This window comes from Dermacentor albipictus, chromosome 9 (assembly GCF_038994185.2).
Source record: "Dermacentor albipictus isolate Rhodes 1998 colony chromosome 9, USDA_Dalb.pri_finalv2, whole genome shotgun sequence".
Taxonomy (NCBI): domain Eukaryota; kingdom Metazoa; phylum Arthropoda; class Arachnida; order Ixodida; family Ixodidae; genus Dermacentor; species Dermacentor albipictus.
In genome coordinates, this window is record NC_091829.1 from 104,241,228 (window position 1) to 104,263,642 (window position 22,415).

General features: G+C 47.4%; 1 protein-coding gene across 3 annotated transcripts in view; it reads left to right on the forward strand.

Annotated features, from left to right (window-relative positions):
- The window catches only part of LOC135907201 (phospholipid-transporting ATPase ABCA3-like), a 314,412-nt gene that overhangs the window by 190,929 nt on the left and 101,068 nt on the right, over window positions 1-22,415 (forward strand). For all 3 annotated transcript variants that reach the window (XM_070525182.1, XM_070525183.1, XM_070525184.1), the window contains one exon: window positions 4,183-4,368. In XM_070525182.1, coding sequence (XP_070381283.1) covers window positions 4,183-4,368 — 186 coding nt within the window. The remainder of the gene's footprint in view (window positions 1-4,182; window positions 4,369-22,415) is intronic.

Genomic DNA, 22,415 nt, shown 5'->3' on the forward strand with positions numbered 1-22,415 from the left:
CATTTCCAACCTTCCGTTGCGCGCCACCGCGATTTTCGCCCAGCCACCGTAAGCTAAGTAAGGGGAAGCGGATCTGTCGTAGACGCCGCCACCAACCTCCTCATCCGGTTATCTATTTTCACTGTGCTGGCGCGGCCCAGCCCGGCCCCATCGGTACTCCCTCCACTTGAGCGAGCTCCTCGCCTCGTCTCAGCCAATTAGATAAGAAAAACTGCTCAATATAGGCAATGCTATTCGCTTTGAAAGTAAAAGAAAGTGACATCCTCTGAAGGAGAACCGACTTAGATTGAGCTTTTCACAACTGTTACCGCCCTATGCTTGCGTCCATGGCAGCGTCAATTAGGCCTCAGGAGATTGCAATAAATACAGATTAGAATAGTTTTACGTTACAGGGTCCCTAGTCCACAACAGCAGCAGCAGCTCCCAGAAAGTTGAGACAAAAGGTAAAGCAAGCAATGCTTTAAAAAAGAGCTGTAAAAAAGAAACTCCACCGGATAGGCAGTTAACATGGAGTAGTCGATAAAATACCTGGTGACAGCGGCCGCGAATATACCGTGATGAACCAGACGCACGCGACGCGTTAAGAGTGTGCCTACTCGTGGGTGTCAAGTGGTGCCTGTGGAAGGCCGCCTCACCGACTCGAGAGAGCTGAAAACGGAACAACTTCACTACTGCAACAGGCGCGCACCAACAAGTAATGCAGTACGCGTTGGGCGGCATCGGCCACACAGCTTGGTTCCAAGATTCAGAATCATGGGAAAGCTCTTGTGAACTACAGGCGCGTGGTACGTGATAGGTACGGTTTTCGTTACTGAACGACAAATAACACACGTTCCTTGTCTTCGTTGGCATCTAATATTTCGTAATATGTCCCTGCTCAACTTTCACCTGAAAGCTGGTAGCTAAGAATGATAATCTTAGAACACATTTGAACAGAATAACTTTATAGTGCGTGTACGAAAAAACGGTTTACTTCGTCCATTGGCCCTATAGTTCAGCGACTCGATTACGACGTTTAGTTTCCATCCCAGTTTGATTATGGGTGCCGAGTTCGTCGCCGGGCACTGAATAAAAAAAAATAAAACTTGAACATACACCCGACGAAGTTGAGGGCTCCTGTTGATTTCTGTTTACGCCGGCAATGCTGGACTCCATGGAGTCAGCGCGGCTGTAGAGGGAGTTCACATTCGCTTCCGAGAAATGTTTTTGCAGTCGAATAAGCATAATAGTAACCCATTGCGACTGAGTCGGTCGAAATCGCAGCAATAACAGAAGAAACACGCAAGAACCGAACTAATTCACAATGACACCGCTACCCTTAGAAGCTGCTGCTGGGAGAAACGGCCATTCGAACATACCAGTTCGCGAAATAGGGCGTCACTGCGCGGTTGTTCGAGGCTACGTTCCTCCTCGCCAATGAAGCGGTCTACAGCCGCCTATGTTAGGCCTAATGGGCCAAGGAATCGAGAATGCATCTTGGAAGCAGCGCTGTCGCCAATACTTTGTTGTCGAAGCATCATCGGCCGACTCAAAACGTCGTGCAGGTTGGGATCGATGGTACGAAAAAGTGCAGGGCGGCAATTTGTTAGATCCAAAGTGGTGCCGCTTCGGGCAAGGTGTCGTGCCATGTTCAGTCGTGTATGGTCGTGACGTTCAAGTTCATTTCAAGTTCACTTATTTACCACATACATGGAGTTTCAGATGAGTGGTTGGAACGAGGAAAAAGAAAGCTGCAGTAAAAAAAGCTTGACTAGCCCCACGACCCGGGTTCGCTAAGGCAGCATGGCAACAAAAGAAATATTCATTTCAACGTCGGTGTCAAATTAGAAAACATGATATCCACAGAAAACATATTTTTCGAAAAGTGAAATTTAACTGTGAACATATTTATCATAGCATGATTGAAACAGAAGTGTTAGAGAGTGTACAAACGTTTGCTTAAGAAATCTTGAATTCATTTGATGTCTTCGACAAGCAATAACCTAATGTTTGAAAGCCCTACTCTGTGCGTGGCCGTGGCACATACCATTTTTCCGAGTGTCTGCTTAGGCGCGAAGAAGGATTTAGTTGCGAGTTAGCTGCGCTGGGTACACAACCGCAATTTTTACAGTGTCAGATCTAAAGGGAAGTAATAAAGTGTATTCATATAGCACGTTTAATTTAGTTACTATATTTAATGAACAGTTTTGCAGTATGCGCATAACACTCTGCCGACACGGCGATCAGCGATCTGTCTGCAGGCTGTTGACGTCGGTGCAGTTGGGCAGGGGTGCCGATAAGACGTAAAACGTTGTCGCCTGCAGTCGGCAGACCTTAATCGGCGTCGCGTTGGCCTAGCGTGAACGGGCCTCTACGCCGTCTTGGTGCCATAGCAGTCATTTGTCGTTTTTTTAACTACACCACTTTTACATCGATATAATAACAATATGCATGGCATCAAATGCTATTCTTGGCATCAATGTCAAGAATGTGATGATCAAATATTTTATTGAGTCGTGCTGCCATCGTGGTCATTTGTTTATCATATCAGGGTATGTATATGAGATGTCACGAATGACATGCATTCGTAACATGCATGGCATATTATGAGTAGCATGCATGACATAACACGTATTCACAACGTGGATGATAGAACATGGTTTTCACGGCCTGTAATATTATGTCGATGCATCTCATTATTGTGATATGATTTGCATAAACTACGAAATGAATAATATGACATGCACTGCTGTGACGTTATTTATGTCAAGTCATTCACATCAGGTAATGTATTGCTAGCTTAGCCCACACAGGTATGTGCTCGTGGTCGTGGATGTCATAAACTGTCATTCCTGTTAACTCACGGATGCATGTCATACATGCAAATCATGTTCGTGCCTGAGATGCCATTCCCCATGCCTTGAGGTACACGATACATTCTTTCATGCATCGGAAATACACATACTGATGCACTTCTTGCAAGACGTATCATGGTACAGATACAACATGCTCAAAGAGGATCTGAGATAGTACCTAAGATACTTGTATCTTCGATACCGCCCAGCACCTAATGCCATGCATGCATGCCGTACACGTCATGTTTGCGCATCATGCTATCCATGCACTGCCATTCTTTTCATACCACGCGTGTCATGTGATGTCGTTACGTTTTGCGTCATTCATGACATCACATCATTTATGTCATACGATACGTCATGCGCGCATGTTATTCATGTCACGTCATGCTATTTATGTCACTAAATGTCATTCATGTCATTCGTTTGCGGAAGCTGCGGATTGCGACGTTGATGGAGTTGAAGGCCACGGAAAGTTGGCGTCGCCTCCGTGAAGTTGGCTTTTCTGTAGCGTAGAAGAGTATCTGACGTCATGATAGGCTACGTGATGGCACTTGGCGAGTAGCGGTGCGAGCGGCGTCAGAAAAACGGGGGTGAAACTCTCCTCTCTTTGGGAGCTTTGTAGGGACACTCAGCGAGCATTGTATTCATGTAAACGATGGCGCAAAGCTATCATGGGATACGCTAATAAGGTACGGCTCTACAGAATTGGTCTAAACGTGGTCGGCCGCAGGTGCGCTACAGTAAATGCCACTTCATGAACCTGGGTGTGAGCGGGATGCATGCACAGTAAAGAAAGCGCATCGAAATGTGAAAAACGACAAGGGACCCTTGCCAAATCTTTTTCTAGTGATTGATACCACAATCTGTGTGCCTCGTGAATGGGTTTCGAAGGCTAGCCTTGCTTCCAGCTGAGTCGAGCGATGTTACGCGTACAGCGAATGGCAGGAAATTATTGCACCCGCGACAGGCAACAGCAAACCAGGACGGAAACCGATGCGGCTTATAAAGAAAGAAATCGCCGTATTCGAGGAGAAGTAGCATCATCGTCGGACCCCGGGACAAATACAACATTTTTACCTAATCTTCAAAGCACGAACGTGTTGCAGGGCATGAGACTTGCCCCACTTTGCGGCGTTCCGCAGTACTGAATTCGCCTACTACGTCGCCCCTGAGATTGCCGGCTGCAATCTCCGAGGCCATGCCGGCCTCATCGTGCCGCATATGCGTAACTACTGATACTGACAAGCTAATCTTAGTTTCCCTGGCACTAGATATTTAGGTGCATCTTCCGCGATTTCATTCTCAAGCGAACTTCACAATCCTGTGGCGCCTGTTTCGTTTCCAGGTGCAGCGACTGCAATAGCGAGAAGCATTATTGTGGTGTTGACATTTTCGGACACCGTGGACTACGTGGCGATTCTCTTTGGTCCTTATGCGCTGCTGTCCATGCTCGTCAAGGTGTGGAACGACATAACCCTGAGCGAGCAGTGCAAGGTCCTGCGGAAATTTGGTGGCCTTGACAAAGTGCAAGGTGCAGCATATTTTTTTTTTCCTCTTTACGCAGACGAACGCTTTCTGGCTGCTTGACAGTAGGGCGTAGTGTGCAGCCCCTCATCGGGAATATGAAGAAGTCCTGCATACTTCAGCGCTTCAGTCGTCATGTTGAGCTGGATATACCGAAAAGTTTATTATTTTAGTGGAGAACGTGGGTGAAAACTATTTCTTTTTTTTTTACAACGCAGGTTTTTGAGCAAAAGCAAATATTTTTCTAAGCCAAGTCTCATAGACTATACATGCTTTCTTTACTCCGAAAGGTGCTTTCCCCACCTGCTTAACTAGAGATGCTGCAAATAATATCAATAATTCTCCTCTATTGTGTCGCCGAACACAATGTTTAATATTTATGCAGGAGGAAATCGAGCACAAAAGCGAAAAGGGCTTCTTCCTTCGGAATCTAGAAATATATTGTTTTGAAGCCACAAGTTTCTTCTTTACTTCCTCCCACTTTGCTTTTTGTGTTCCTGGCCGTTTACGGCCAAGTTGGGACACAAAGTTCCCCTGGGTATGGGCTCGATATATATATATATATATATATATATATATATATATATATATATATATATATATATATATATATGTGTGTGTAGTAGGCAAAGAGGGTTTCTTCAGGCTACCTTTCAAACGTAAAAAACTTGAGTGGTGCTACAAGGTAAACAGAACAAGTGTTTATTTCGACAGTTTCGATCGGTGGACCGATCTTCGTCAGGGTTTACGGCAGCCCACGCACTGGAGCTGCGGAGCGACCGCTTTCTCCCTCCTTGCCTCGGGTGCACGGGAACCTAGCTGCCGCTACTTCCCGCCCCCCTCCCTCTCCGTCTTACTTACGTCTCCCTCCTCCTGAGCGCTTTTTTCTTTTTCTTTCCGTTTTCTCTCTTTCTTCCCTTTTCCCTTTTTTTTCCCTCACTTACCTCCTTGCTCTACATACATGTGACTCCGCCTTCCTCTTGCCCTGCATAGCTGCCAAAGGCCGCTGTAAATCTTCCAAGGCGCCGAAAATCAATCACTGTCACAACTGTTCCTCTCGGTTTGATGTATGTAAGAACGACCGGGTACCCGGTCTGGTGTCTTCCCTACCACGGCCGAACTGCCATTTTTTTGTAAACCCTGACGAAGATCGGTCCACCGATCGAAACTGTCGAAATAAACACTTGTTCTGTTTACCTTGTAGCACCACTCAAGTTTTATATATATATGTATATATATATACACATACATACATATAATGGGTTTAGTAAAGCAATAAAGGGGGCTAGTTGGTGCAGTATTTCAAGTTTTGTGAACTTGTTAAAACTGTATCTACATGGTGCATTTATTGAATATGGTGACAGTGTGTATGAGCAGAAGGACGGCATCGCTATTGGTTCTTGTATAGCTCCCGTGCTTTCCGACTTGTTTTTGAGTGTGGGAGACAGGAAACTTGCCACCTTGTTTGAAGAAACTAACATAACTGCCTGCTTCAGATATGTAGACGATTATTTGGTGTGCATGAAAGAAGACCAAACCGATCCATTTAGCGTTGAAACTGTCATCAGCATGTTCAAAAAAGCGCATGAAGGTTTAGAGTTCACGTACGAGACTCCTACCGAAGGTCGTTTGCAGTACCTTGACATAAATATTAGGCTCAGAGGCTCCCACATCTGCTGGTGCTACAAAACTAGAGGAGAAAAAGAAATCCTGAGGTATGACTCATGCCATTCTAAAATCATAAAAAGAGGCATCGCCAAGGCTTGCATCAGTCAAGCAATTGAAAAATCATGCCGCCATGCGGTGAGGGAAAGCATCGATTTGCAAGTAAGCCGCTTACGAAACAGCGGGTACCCAAACAGCATGGTGGTGCAAATCTGTGAAAACTTGTTGCCCGAAATCAGAACCAACAGGAAAAGCCAGAAAACACAGGAAAAAGAAAAATTGAAAAAACGCGTGGTGTTGCCTTACATTCATGGCTTGTCACATAAGATAAAAAAGACAGCCCAACGCCATGGCGTTCAAGTTCTGTTCTCCGCTCCACAAAAACTAAAAGGCATGTGCAAGAGGGTGAATGCAGGATCCAAAGAGGCAAACACTAGTGCTACGATCTGTCAAACTAAGCACGTGACAAAGTACGTGGAATGTGCAACTTCAGTTGTTTACCAAATCCCACTAGATTGCGGGAAAGTATACATCGGGCAAACTGGACGCTGTCTAAATGATAGGTTACGGGAGCACAAATACACGTGCCAGCTTCTGACAGCACCCAGCAACCTGGCTGCACATTGCAAACAATGCAAATGCTCTCCGCTTCTAGAAAGCGCCACAGTCATTGGCACAACAAAAATAAAAACGGAGCGAGAAATATGGGAGGCGCTTGCGATAGCAAAAGAAAAAGAAATGTGCGTAAGCACTCCGTCCATCTCGCTTATCAAAGCTGAGGTTGAGTTTGCCAGGGCGAACGGGTGCCAGTGAACCATGTATGCCTGACCCGAACTATGATCACATTCCGTGAACGTGTCATATCTTTTATACCCCCCCTCCCCTCGCGCCATATCTCCTTGTATATAAACGCGTTATTTAACATTATTAAACAGTTGGTAGTTTGCGCTACGTCCGTCCACGTCCTGTCCTTTCTTAATATCGTCTTTGTAAAACTGAGTGCAATATAACCATAAATATAATGGGTTGTTGGAGAAATATGGGAGAGGCCTTTGCCCTGCAGTGGGCGTAACCAGGCTGATGATGATGATGATATACATAGAGAGAGAGAGAGAGAGAGAGAGAGAGAGAGAAATGGGTAAATGAAAGGTGGCGACTGGTCAGTTCCGCACCGCGTTCTACGGTTTGGCCACAGACACCATGCCTTAACGGGAAGCTGAAACACTTTTCGAAAAAAAAAAATGTGTTCCCTGCGGCGTTCTACAATTTTGAATCCACTGCACACGAATATCTCGTTAAAAAGGACGGAAACAAACGCAAGCGGAAGCAGCAGCAGCAGCAGCAAACGATATTATTGGGGTCCTGAGAAGCTAAGCGGGGGCCTGCAGGTCCCCACCCAGCCATTGGCTAGCCCCATGTCGGAACAGGAAGGCTATGCCTCTCCGCTCGTTCACGGGCCCTCTGGACAGGCAGGAGCTGGACGTCCTGTCTCGGGTCTGTGATGGATTTCGTCCAGTCTTCTTCTGTATTAAAATCCATTGACACAGGGCACTGCCAGAGCATGTGATTTAATGAGCTAAGTTCAGTGCCACACTCTGGGCAGAGTGGATCGATGTCCGGGTGGAGGATGTTCAAAAAGCCTCTAGAGGGGTAGGACGCCGTCTGAAGCTTGTGGCCTGTGGAGCTTATGATGGGGGAAAGGAAAACTCTGCCTATTCGCTCTCTAATGAGAGGTGATTTCATGGAAAGTAACCAGTGGATCACGCAAGCGGCAGTTTTTTGCAAAAAAACACGCACCAGCGCCTCAGGGTATCGCGCCAACGCCGCTGTTGCCCGTGATTGGTCGGAACCGCCGTGACATCATTCACGGAGACCGCTTGTCGGCGCCACCGTTTCAGAGCATAGCACGCTGTTCTGTTCTGGCTTCACAGCTGAGTTGTAAGCATTATGGAACGTTATCTCTGTCTCGGACGACTTGTTCTTTCGCCTTACATGTTCGAACCGACAGCCGATACGTAAAACGATGGCGGCAACGGCGGCAACGACATGTTGAGTGTGCCAACAGCAAGAGCGATGTGTGCACCTTCTCGCGCGTTGGAAATCTTAGCTGGTACATTTGTTTTTTTATGTACCTGCACCTTCCAATGACGAGTTAAAACACGCGCTAAGTGTCACTGGGAACTTGCTGCTGGAAGAATGCCGTAGCACTAACTTCTGAATAGATTGCAAACACGGGTGCAATTCCGCGGTGTCAATCACCTTGCCGCTGCTTTTCTAAAGTCCTGTGGTTTTTAGCGTGTTTATACACGATCGCGAACATAAGTGCCACGTTTCAAAGCGCTTATCATACACATCCAGAGATGGCCAGGGGGACTAACTGTGCAATGTTCATACTATGGTTCGACGACTTTGCGATTGTAACTTGATGAAGTATGGGTATGCGTGCTGTATGCTAGTGTTGATACACAGATATTAGGCAGTTTTACCACCACCGTGTGGTAAACACGGTAACTCTATGGTAACTGCAACCGTGCGTCGAATGTTGTTAGGCAAGCCTATACTCCATTTCATACCTCAGGTGCGACGCTGTGGAAGCTACGCGAGAAGTCCGGTCACCAAAATTTATTACTCCGCGCGTTTCCGTCTATGCTTCACAGCATGCCAGTGGCGTTTGCTCGCGCGAGCATACACGTGAAGCTGCCGCGACGGGCTGCAATTAAAAATAACGGAAAGCAAATTGATTTAAAACAGCGCTTAGCAGCCGTATTAGTACACGGATTGTTTCTATGGATAAATTCTTTTTGTTTTCAGAACTGAGTTTACATAACGAAGAATTTCACAAAAATTGGGTCAAAAAACACCGAACTCTTTCTAAGTGCGAACGCAGCCACTGCAAAAAGTATCTCGAGCCTCCACAGCGTTGCACCTGATGTATGAAACGGAGTATAGCAACGCTAGCAACAACGCGCTTCCGCATTTGTCGTAAGGCTATCCGGCTACGCTAAATGTATGCTACCAGACGTTCATGGCTGAAAATGTTCGCATTTTTCGAGTGCGCCAATGTGGGCCTAATCGGGCTTTCATTAAGCTAGGTGCACCTGCATGTGCTGCGTATTGATGGAAGACGAATAGAACGGCTTGTGCTGCGAGGAGTTGCAAGAGATTACGAATAAACCGCAGCGCACGCAGTGCGTAACAATTTCAAGACTATTCAGGACTGTGCGCCTCAGCAGGGCAGTAGTGGAAGTGCCACTTGCCCAGAAAGAAGTCAAACCGGCTGGACAAGGCAAGAAGTTTACAAACAGGTGTGAAAATGATATAGCCAGTGGAAAAAGATTGATGTAAAAGCAAATTTTTTGCAGGCAGTTGAGGTATGCAGCATACCGCCACTTTGTCTGGCTAGTATGGAAAACTTTAGGAAAGAACAACCGTCGAGTCCTGCCAAGCTGTGTGCTTGAAGTTGTCCGCAAGAAATACCCGTCCAGAACAGGCTCATATACAGGCTTGCAACATTTCTGGGATTCCATTTAGGTGAGTGCACATAGATGTGCTAATGTATTAATGATATGCGCTATAACATGCAACAAGTTAGTTTTTCTCAATTTGAATTGTTTTGGGTGTTTCCAAGGAGCATTTCATGAAATTGTTTGCATTGCCATAATGTATTCATCAGAGTACAACTCTTTGTTTCACTGTACTGAAATCCGTCAGATATGAAATCATTTCTTGAAGCGTAAAATAATAAGTGCTTTGTAAGAGTATGTGTAGTAGCAGTAGCTGAAAGGTTTCTCCCTTCGACACCCACAGTGTGACTGCCATGTAAAAAGATCACCTTTGCTGGCAGTAACCCTCTATGTAGTTATGCTTATTATGCTATTATGCTATGTAGTTATGCAGTAGTGGTGTTGATACGCACAAGTAAAATTATTTTCACCTGCTGTGAGCTGTCCGTTGCTTTACAGGGCAAGCAATTCCCTTGCCCCCTGTAGCCTTTGGATATTTTGCATTCAACCTGGCTTCACCATCCACTCTGCATGCTTGGCATCTTTCACAGTTTTCATTGTGGTGTAAGGCGGCTAGCTGGGTTCGGAAATGATGGACCATGGTCAAATACACATTTATAGCAGGTATGTGTGAATTACGTGTACACATGTAATCATTTACAATGTCTGTTTTCGGAAGAATGCATGAGTCACATGGTAGGGCCTGGCAGGCTCTATACTGCCCCCCCCCCCCCAAGTAATAATAAATTTGCTTCAGTAACTAGCACAGTATGTAGAGACGATGAGTGTGTACGTCCTGAGTAGATCTGAATGTTTTTTTCATTGGGGGTGCTGGGTGACAGGAAATCAGCAAGGCAATCATTTTTAGTTGAAGTTTAATTGACTAGACAGTGGAAGAATGTATGCCACAGCAAGCCTGTGATATCCCTACCCTTGTGTGCTCAATATCTTCCAAGTAGAAATTTGTATTGTAAAGCTGGTTGCTTCCAAAACATTGTTGGTGACCGAGAAACCATGTGAATACGAGCCTGTACCAACCATAGGTATTTAATAAACGATACTCCTGCGTTGATAATGTCCATCATACTGCAGCAAGTGAGCATGCGCAAAAGTATAATTCTCACTTCCACCTTGGCAGGTTGCATAAGAAGGTATATGCTGGCAGAAAATAATGAGGCTTACCTTGCCTTTATTCTAAGGTATGAGTACTGGCAATACTTTGGAGCAAAATGTATCAAAAGTCAATGAAAACTTTCAAGACCGTTGGTCTGATGCGGTGTTGGTAGCTTGGGCATGTCCAATAAGAGCGGCTTTGAAGCCGCAATCGCTTGGAGCTTTTCTAATGCCTTAGAGTGAAAAAATATGGCACAGACACTTCCTCATTTCGACACAGGACAAACCAGTCCTAAGTTGAGCGATGTAAGTTAGGCAGTCTTCGTGAAACCTCACTGACAAGAAATGTCTATATCCCACTCAAGTGGCATGAGCATAGATAGTATATGAACGTGTACATGCAAAAGATCACCACATTTATGCAATGAATGCTGTGCTAGCTGCTATAACTTCTGAATCAGCTGTCGTTTCAGCTGAGCCAGAAATAGTAGACCACAAATTGTGAACTGAGCAAGGAAAACCTGCACAATATGAGCTAATAATGGCAAAGAACAAAATTGGACAGACCCAAGATTTTTTTGCAGACTGCTATTGCATTATACAAAGGATATGATACCCAAAACCTCCTTTACACGCTTAGACACAAAATGTACATGCAAAGCATTGCAATAGCTTTGAGTAACGCCTCCTTTGCCTACATTTTTACTAACAGTACTTACTCTCACTGAGCCACTGCCGGCGTTCAGTTTTCCCATATAGACATGCTGGGAATACTGCTGTTCTGTGAATGTGCACATCCTTAATATGGTTTAGCAGTGACAACCACTGGGGAACAATCTGCTCGCTGTGGGAATGGCTGATTGCGACTGCCCAATACAAATGATATTGAACTGATTTCACCCATGGCTGCAGTTCTTTGCAGTCATGTCGCTTTGAAACTTCAGTCATTTTTAGAGACACCTGATATGCATAATGCTCTGACATTCAGTGTCCATATTTTATAACAATGCGTATAGCAAGCGCCAATATTTTCAACCCAGCATATAAATGTGTTGCTTCACGATACATATTGCGAAATTCCAGACATCAAACTCATGCCCAATTTCTGGTTTTTCTCGTCGCATATAGGCCTTGATCTGAGCATGCTGTTCAGTCACAAAAGTCTTCACAGAGATACTATGGTTTTCTAGGAACTGAAGGCTGCGCTTAAGACCCCCCAGTTCCATGTGGCAGCTGCCGCCTACCTCATTTGACTGTAATTAGAAGAGACAATATTGTAACCTACTGAGAAAACATGTTGCTAAGAAAATAAACTCAAGCAGCAGGAACCACTGCAGCAGCACAATATTCAGCGGTATGTAGGCCCTGTGAAGTCTTTACAAAACGCTACAGAAAAGTTAAAACAAACCTGGACAAGCTCTACGTTGAGCACTTCGTTGTTTGCAACATCCGTCAAAGTGTATGTGCCAAATTTGGCATTGAAGCCAGACGAGCCAGCCGGCTAATCCGCTGCAAGCTCCACTTCTTGGGCACGGGCATTTTTGAATAGCTGCTCTTGTTGTTCCCTCCAAACCTTCAGGAAGTATATTTCAAAGTAGTGAAAAAATGCACTGCAAATAATAAAATACGCATCATTTTTCAACACGCTTCCCTACTTTGTCAACTGCCGGCCAAAGGTGAACATGCTTCATGTTTAAGAAGGTCCTGTCGGTAACAACTTCAACACCTATAGAAGCCAGCATCCTCAAAGTTGCAGAAGGGTTATTGCCCGAAAGCAAAAGGGCAGCAGAAAGCTCCAGGTTTTGCACTGGCTGCTGGTTTACAGCGTCTTGGTTCTTCCAGCGTAGCTGGTGTCCTAGTGGGCACTGAGCACACACCTCTGTAAGTGTCCCTTCACAGCTAAGACTGTATGTGCAAGGAGCAAGGCACGCATGACAGACTTGAAACAATGCTGTCAGGTGCCTTTTTTTCAACTAAAATTACTCCCTCTTCCGAAGAGTCAGCACAGTGGTCGGGCCTGCGAGAAATATGAGATTTTCTCCGAATGGAAAGTATTTAGATGATTTGACAACTTGTAGGAGAGTTGTATGTAATTTGCACAACTAGTCATGAACCACAGGCTGCAGAAAGTGCAGACATCTCAAAGGCTATGCAACAGTAAGGATAGCATAACATACTCGTGGCAAGGGTCATTGTCAGGACTGTAATCGTCGTCGAAATCAGGAGCAGGTTCACTGTCACTTAGGCTGTCACTCTCATAACATGGCTCTGCCACATTCATCACCTGAGTAGCAACGTCTACCATGAAGTTGCCAACCTGGACACCTTAAAAGAAAAAAACAATTCTTAAAACGTTTATGGTATTACTTAATAGCCCATTATTATCCCAGCATTATTCTCATAAGGTGTACAGAATTTCCAGGAATCCAAGCATTTAAAATAATTGAAATGCTTGGGTTTCATTGAAACCCAAGCATTTAATTGAAACAATAAATTGAAACTGAAAAAATGTGCTGCACTTTCTTATTCCTAAAATTATCTTCCTGAAAACATGAATTATTTCAATGTGCAGAAAGAGGCAGACTAATGTGAGATGATCTTACCGACTGAAACACCCCGAGGCTTTGTCCGCGTCCCACGTGAAATGAAGTTGCACTTTTGTTATGTCTGCTTGTGACGGCCGTGCAAGTTGTTACTGGTTGTATCAGAACTTGAAGGCTCTTGTGTGAACTTTCGGGGCAATTATGTTCAACACCAGTTGCCTGTGCCACAATTGCTGCTTCAAACTCTTCAACATTATCTGCCTGTGTCACTCTGGCTGCTTCAAAATCTCCGATTTGTGATGTAGTGGACCAGGTTCTTCAGGGGCTTGGTTCTCAAGGAGCTCTGCTAGTACCTGAAAGAGTGCAAGGCATGGATGTCTTGAAGTTAAGCATATCAGCATACATGACAGCAGTTAGAATACTTACAATAATTAAAATACTTTTTCAGTAATTTATCTGATGGATTGGTTGTCTAGCGATTCAGTAATGTGAATTATTAACGCGATAGCGTTAAGGAGCTCGTGTCGCAGAAAAGCCGGTGTCGCCGGCGTCGGTGTCGGCGTCGGTGTCGGCATCGGCGTTTTGCGGCGTTGACCGTGAGCGATAAATCACGGCAGGCACTCCATAAATGAAAAGCAACTTCCAAGATGGGCTGGGTGGGAATCGAACCAGGGTCTCCGGAGTGTGAGACGAAGACGCTACCACTCAGCCACGATTTCGACGCTTCCAAAAGGTACAAACGCGCCTCTAGTGAATGCGGTGTTGCCTTCGAAACGAGCCGTGGAAAGTTATACTGTGGTGTATATCGGTAATTATGAACATGTAACTTACAGAAGTCGCAATTACACGAGTAGCGAAGTGCGTTTCGCTGCATTTCTTCTGCGCTTTCCGCACACGGAGAGCCATCTTGCGGCAAACACAGAAGACCCCCTCCTCTCCATGTACGGCGCTGCCCCGACAGATGGCGCGCCACGCGCGCATTGGAGCTGTCGCGGCTCGGACTCTCTCCCCTGACAACGCTTTTTTGTCTGTAATTTCATGTCTAAAGTAATTCATTAATTGCGCTAAATATGTACCGGTAAGCTGTGTACGGCGCCAGAAGGCTGGTAGTGTGGTAAGGTGTCGTGGAGGCACATGGAGGGGGGAGGGCATGAAATGTTGGCAAGTGTATGTTACCTTGAAGAAAGGTTGGCGTCCCTTTATACTTTGCTTTTTGCTTCTTGTATGCATGAAAACGTTTTCGAAGCAATCGTAAAGTAATACCATTACCTTTTTTAATCGGTAATTGGTGATGTAATTCAAATCAATGACCTTAATAAGACAGTAATGAGTAATGCAATATAATTACTTTCAAAGAATAATTTTGCGGTGCGTCATGCATAGCTAGTTCTCTAGGTACAAGGGCAAGAAAACTTTTTGTCCAGCAGCGGTGCCTCTGTTGGGCTAGACCGTGTCGAACGCTGACGAGTTTAATACCTCTCATCGTTACTTCATTATTTGAGTTCGTTCGCCTTGCCACGGGCGCGGCTGTGCCGACGCCCCTTTTTTGCGGCATTTCGCTGCTGGTAGCAAGCTGTGAGTGCGAAATCTACGGAACGGAGTTTTTACACACCGAGTTCAACTACTCTAACGCGAGCATGAAAATATTACCATACCACCTCATGTCATGCGATTTGAACACGAATGCTGAACAGCTAAACATGCGGGCACCACGTGGTAGGACGAATAACAAATATCACTGAATGCGTAAGTGTACCCCCGGCCAGTTATTTCACCGTATCAAAACAGCACCGAACAAGCGGCTGTAATGCAATGTTCCGTGACAAAGCGGAGTGGCAAAATCTAACGAAAACGGCAAACACTTTTCACGCATGTGCATATTTCTGGCTGTACTTCCACCTCGCTTTGTTATAGCCCTCTGTAAGGCCGTTTGTTCGATACTCAGGTGATCACCTGTTAAAACATTGCCCGTGTGCACATTAAAACCCTTACCTCACGCTTTCTCCTCTTGGCGAGCGCCGCTCTTGGACGTGACGAGGTGTTTCTTTTGTGGGAGAACATAGACGGAACAACGCCGGGCTTCAGTCGCGCCGATTAAACTGGAATACCGATCGCAAGCATCGTTGTCAAGCTCCGATGATAATCACTGTTACGCAAATAGTCCAAGCACAGCACAGTTGATTACGTTAGCACGAAATGATCTCTCCTCAACGCAAGGACCCACTGAGCTGCAAGCTTCTTGTCCTTCGGGAACATGTGAAACACCACATCGTCTCGCCCGCCTTTGTTCGCGCAGCCGAATGCTGCACAGTACGAGGGCATGTAGGGCGCCCTTGGCTCTAGGCACTCACGTAGCACAGAAAGGAAGAACAGTTTACGAAAATCGCAAAAGAAAACAAACGTGAGCATCGGCAGATCTCTCGTAGCGTCGTTTAATAAAACGCAGGACGGAAAGAAACACGCCAGCACATGCCAGCATGCCGGCCCGCTAGCACGGTTCCCGAGAAGAGAGAAGTGGTTCGTGAAGGGAAAAGGAAAGGTTGACGATATTTTCTGCAGCCCTTGTGGGAGCACTGCCCAGCATCAACAGGGGTGGGGGGATAGTGGGAGCAAAGGAGATAGGAGAGTAGAGGGTTAAAGTATCGCCATGGCAACGGCTGAGCAGTCCTTAAGGTTGGGCCTAGTGGGTCCGGTAGGAATGGTAATCTGGTGAAAGGCCAGGGGGCGGTGATCCAACAGGAGGCAGTTGGTTGTGGCACGTGGAGCAGCCTGGAGTGCTTTGGATAACTGTGAGGCTATCCGTCTTTACAGAAAATCCTACAGTCTCGCCGAGAGCCCCGAGGAGTCGAGGTACTCGACTACACATAGGAGGGCAGGTAGCTCTTTGCGACCAGGGAAGATGATGTGATGTCTTCCTGCGGAGCAGAAGGAAGCCCCAGGCTTCGGAACTCCTGCAGGAGGCGGCCACACTGCTGCAGGTAAGCAGGACAAGCGAGCAGGAGGTGTTCCACGGTCTCAGGCTCCCCACAGGAGGCGCAGGCTGAAGAGGCGATGAGGCCATGGCGATGGCGGCGAGCACCCGTCCAACAGCAGCCAATCCTCAGTCGCAGAAGGAGGGAGGTCTCCCTGCGTGCGAGGTCGCACTGTGGAAGTGGTCGCGGGGGGCGGGTCAAGGACATCCGCTTGTCCGTATGGCAGGCCAGCAGATAGTGTCGAAGCCTCTGGCATGTGAAATCATTGGCTGTCACTGCCAGGCTGGGCGGGACCACGCAGTACTGGGCACGCTTTGCCAGTGCATCAGCTACCTCGTGCCCGGTGTCCCTATGTGGGCTGGAAGACAGTGTAGGGACACTGAGCAGCCCGCTTCGTGGAGCGCCATGAGCCTTGTCGAGAGCAGGGCGACCCCAAAGCTGGCCCTTTCTGGCCGCTGCAGGCTGAGAAGTGCCACCATGGAGTCGCAGTAGATAGTAACTGGGGTCGCCGGCAGATCCTCCGCGAGTAAGTCCACAGCCAGGTGGAGGCCCGCTACCTCTGCCGCTGTTGCCGTCACAAGGTCGGGGAGGCGACAGTGCTTGCCCTTCCTCAAAGCAGGCACCACGCAGGCCGCAGTCGACAAGCCTGAGTCCGGCATCACCGAGCCGTCAACGTAGGTCTGCAGGTGTTCTCCGTGGTCCTCATGCAGGAGAGCGGCAGCCGCCTGCTGAAGGGCACAAGACGGGGAGCTCCGTTTAAAAACGCTGGGCAGTTCTGTGGTGATGGGTATGGGTGGTATCTGGGGTAGAGGCAGCTGTGTATTGTTAGCTGGAGGCCTCCCAATCACCTAGTCGTACACCCCACAGAGTCTGCCCATCTGTGAATGGGGCCACGAGTGCAGTCGGGACAGCAGGGCACTGCAGTCTGGGCCATGGTGGAGGCGGTCAACATGGCGTAGCCCTTGTTGCAGGAGGAGGAGTGACAGGGGCCATGCTCCTGCCTCGGCCAAGGTTGCAGCGACTTGGGAGCTGCAGGGAGTGCCCATGCAGACTCTAATCGCGGTCCGATGCTGTAGCTCCAGATTCTTGAGACGGGCAGGTGGTAGTGCCACGAGTGAGAGGGCGTACCGCAGGCGTGAGGTGGCTGCTGCATCATACAGCTGCAGAGCCCCCCAGTGGTACAGCCCTGTCCTCGTGCAAGAAGCTGAAATACTGTTTTGTGGTCCCGGAGGACCTGGACATACAGGGTCTTGACAGCAGGCAGCCAGGACAGCCGGTGATCAATTCGCAGACCCAAGTACATCACTGTCGTACTCCAGTGTAAATGGACGCCTCCCAGGTGCAACCGGGCAGCTGTGTGGCGGGCGGCTGCTCTGAGGTGGAGCAGCTTGGCCTCCGCCGAGCCGAGATGGCAAGGCCTTCCTTGACGAGATGGCAAGGGCAGTGCTGCTCGGGTAAGCAGCCGTGGTGTCGAGGGCTCTTTGCCGGACCGAGCGCGCGCTGCGGTGGCTGTGTGAGGGACTTCGCACCCACAGGGGGATGTCGTCTGCGTAGGTGGAGGCATTCATGGGATAGTGGGGGTCGATCGGCAGGGCAGCAGGAAGCCGGGCTAGGGCCAGGTTGAACGGGAAAGGGCTCACCACCGGCCCTTGTGGGACGCCCGCTGCCACTGGCCGTGGGGAGCTCCTCAATCGGCCCTCTCGTTCCCTAAAGGTGCGTTCCTGCAGGAACGACGAGATCAACCGTCGCAGGTTCCCGCTGATGCCAAGTTGGTCCAGGGCCTGCTGAACGACTGGGTGGGGCAGGCCGTCGAAGGCCCCCTTGATGTCAATAAGTGCCAGGAGCAGGGTGTCACCGCGGGCCTTGGCCCCTTCCAGTGTAGAGACCACATCCGAGATGGAGTCTGCGGTGCATCGGCGCCGCCGGACCCCGTCTGCTCGTCGGCCAGAGAGCCATGGGCATGCGCCACCCAGTCCAGTCGGATCATAGCAATCGCCTCCATCACCATGCAAGTGGCGGAGGTGAGAGAGACAGGCTGGTAGGAGCTCACGTTTCCAGCCGGCTGTCCGGCTTTCAGGATGGCGGCCACGATGGCTGTGCGCCATGTCTCCGGCACCTGGCCTGACCACCAGATGTCGTTGTAGCAGTCTAGCAGGCGATGCTGCTCGCTGGCGGCCAGGTTGCGCAGCGTTTGGGTCGTCACTGCGTCGGCTCCTGGTGCGCTGCGGCACGTGCCCCTCTTCAGGGCCACATGGAGGTCGTGCAGCGTCCGCGGGTCCTGGCTGATAGCCGTAACCTGGCTCGATGTCCACCCCGGGTACTGGCGGCAGGATGGTTGCAGTTCGTTGTACAGCCAGCGCGAACTGGCCGGCGATTAGCTCCGCAAGGGCCTCTTCGCTGATACCCAGCGTGACGGCCGCGGCGAGGACAGGTTGTAGGCTTGCTCTCCTGCCGGTGAGGGATTTGAGCAATCTCCAAGTCAGGGGTCATCCCCAGAATGACAACACTGTCGCCGGTTCTCTCTTCCGGCTGCCGCCTCACCCGGCGCTCCGGGAAGCGACGGGGGCGTGTCCGCGGGGGGATTTAGAAAGCGATTTCCACCCCTTTTATTAACAAAACGAAGAAAAAAATTTCAGGACCGCAAATAATTAGGTCTGTTCTTCCCAACCCCAGCAATTCATGGAAATTGAAAACCATTTCAGTTTCTCTTTAAACACAAAAGACAAAAAAAAAACACTTCAGGAATTTCCCTAACGCCTAGTGCTTGGCGCATTAGGTACGTCACAGCAACAATTTACTTATAAAATATGAGCACGCGCTTTCTTATTTCTGATTATTAGGAAAGGTTTTATGGGACATGGCAATCTACGAAATTCCGTGTGCGTATCTCATCGTGCTGTGGCGCTGTGACACGCTTCCATGATGTCAAGTATGTCCTGTCTTGTGATTCATCACGTTGTAGCCCTGAATGAAAGAAAGCCATTTGTCTGCCAGGCCTACCAAGGCAAATGAGGTCCGCGTTCGTCAGTGAAGTCTGCAGCGCTTACAAAAATAACAACTGAAAGCTGGTTCAGCAAGAAAAAAATATTTTTGTTGTTTCCCATGTGAGTCGTCCTCTTAACCGACGAGACTAGTTTTCGTGAGACCCTTGACTTTATAGCTTCGAACATGTCCCTCTAACAGTAGTCCAAGCAAGACAGAAGTCTACAGGAAATGTACGCAATTCAGATGATCAAGAGTAGTTGAAAGACTTTATACTCCGTTCCATGCATAACATGACAGTCGAGGCTACGAATGCTAGACATATTTCTGTCACTGTTCGAATTCGCAGCCAAAAAGTGGTGGGTCATACGTTAAAGATATTAAGCACGCACCATGTAATCCGCAATAAAATTAGGTCACCTGCTTCTACATCAGAAAACATGAATGATTTATGACATTATTAGTCGCTACAGAGCTGTAACTATTTACTATTGTACACGCTGAGTAATATGTTACGTCGATGCGCAGCCACAGGGCATCGCTTGCGCTGCGATCAAAATATAGTACGTAGCCTCTATACTCTATCTCAGTAGTTCCTTACAGCACTGTCGAAATTAACCGAATTCTCAACCAAAAGGAAAGCTGAATGCCCCTCGAGATGTGCCCATCCGCGCCACGACGTCTGCTCAGTGTCTGCTTGTCATCCTGTCCGTACATGCTCCATGTTAGGTGGGTTGACAGAAAAAATGTGTTGACGCCATAGCCATAAACTTCGTTTACATGGATGCGACAGCAGTGCTTCGCTTTAGCTGTACACTTTCCCTGCAGTTACCTTGCAACCTCCCTAGCAAGTACTAAGGGCGAACGCCATCATAAACATCCACCTGGGGCACAGCGTCTGCTCGGCGTCTACTTGGAGTTAGCTCGCTACCCTCATTCATGTACCATGCTAGAACGGGGCAGTAGATTAATGATGCAGCGAACAATTAGGCCTTTATAGCGTTCTACATCATCAACGTATCAGTGGTACTAATAGTGCGCGCTATCTGCTAACTAGAAATCAAACCAGTTTTAGGCTCGCCGCCTTCTCTCATTTCATTTAATTTTATTTCCTTAAGGACCCCATAGTAGGGGTAATACATAAGGAGTGGGGATACAACAGATACAAACAAATGTTATAATGCATTCAATTCTGTAAATAAAAAAAGTTGTTACATGTTGAGCAAATTCTGAAGAGCAGGCGATGGCAGCGATTTGATGAGGAAGGCTATTCCAGTCTTTAGATGCTCAGTAGGAAAATGAGCCTGAAAATGTATTTGTGTGCGAATGTGGTTGTGCTACATGCTGGGGATGACCAATGTGTAGTGACCGGCGCGTTGGGGGAACAATGTATGGTGGTCTATTAAGCGTCAAATAGTAGAACCTGTGGAAAAGGGAAAAGGTGGCAATGAAGCGAAGAAGGGATAGAAGCGATAAGAAATATTCTTTTTTAAAGGTAATATGCTGACGTTGTAAGCTTATGTGCAATGAATATACCTGGTGGCCCAATTTTGAACTGCCTCGAGAGCATTGGCGAGATATGCTTGATGCGGATCCGAGATGGCAGGTGCGTATTCGAGTTTCGTTCTTAGCAATGATCTATAGACTAACAGTTTTACATGCAATGGAGCGAGGGGAAGATGACGTATTAGAAAGCCCAACATTTTGCTAGCTGATGTAATAACATTAGTTACATGCGCTTTGCAGGTTAGATCATAAGTCAAGGTGATACCTTGGTATTTCTAGGATTCAACTGATTCCACGGTGATGTCACCAATCGGAAAGGAAACGCGAAGAGGGTGATGACGACGGGTAAATGAGACAAGTTTGCATTTATCAGAGTTGAGTGTCATCAGCTAAACATCACAGCATTCTTGTACCCGGTGAAGGTCGGATTGAAGAGTGGTTTGCACAGTGATGGTATTGACTGCGCGGTAAATAACGCAGTCATCGGCAAACATACGAATACAGCAGGACACATGCAAGGTTAGGTAGGTAATGTAAGTTAGGAAAAGAAGGGGGCCAAGGACGGACCCCTGTGGTACACCTCATGTAACGAAGGCAATGTTTGAATCCTGGTTATTAAATGAGACATACTGTGAACGGTTAGTTAAAAATTGCTCAAGCCATTTTAGGACATCAGGATGCAAATGCAAACTAAAAAGCTTTAGTATTAGGCGCTTATGAGCTATTTTGTCAAATGCTTTCGAGTAATAAAAAATATGGCATCTGTTTGTATGTTACGATCAAGATTAGCATGCACGTCATGAAGAAATAGTGCAAGCTGGGTCTCGCAAGAACGGCCCCTGCGAAACCCGTGCTCTGAAGGATGAAAGAGGTTGTTAGCGTCTAGAAAGTTCATAATATGTGATTAGATTACATGCGGGATGATCTTGCAGGGAGCACATGTCAGTCCCATCAGCGTGAAAACAAAAAGCCTATCTCAATATTTACGGCAAGACATACATAACTCTTTGACCTCAGCTTACGATGACACTGAGCAAAAGTGAGGAATTATTTTGCCACTTTTTTCTTGCTGCCAGGGCGTAGAGCAAATAACAATCGCGAATTCAGATCGAGGCGGGTAGTCGGCGCTGTAAGGGCACTGCCATGTTGCTATAGTGTATCGCGGTTAGGGTGGCTATTACGCTTACCGGTGGTGGCTTCCACAGCAATTCTCGGTATACGACGAGTATGCACAAAGGCGATGCCTTGCCACGTATTGCTGTACCGTATCATGTAGCGAGCAAAAATGAAACCTTTTAGTGCAGCCAATAATGATCTACCTATGCCCGGAACTATACACCGCTGCAAAAGGATGCGACAGATTATGCCCACATCCTAGCCGCTGTTTTGTTATGCTGGCAATGTGGCGCTAAGGTACCTAATATGTAGTAGGAGATAGGAAAGGACTAACTGTAAGGATAAATAAGAATTGGCAGACATAGGAAGCAGTTGCCAGATAGACGACAGAGGAATTACATACAGGTCACTAGCAACGCCCGAGTCATGTAGTAGAATTAAAGAAAAGCAGATTCTTAAGCTGCCGACCGAGTTAATACGAATGAATCTATCATTCAATCAATCATTTACTTAACGAGCACAGGAACAACGCTAAGATGCGAGTGCTGCCACACGGATATATTAAAAGAGAGACACTTAGAAAGTGATGTGCAAGACATAATGCACAGAAAATACAAGCTTGGTGGACAAAACAATCTGTGGCAGAGAAATATT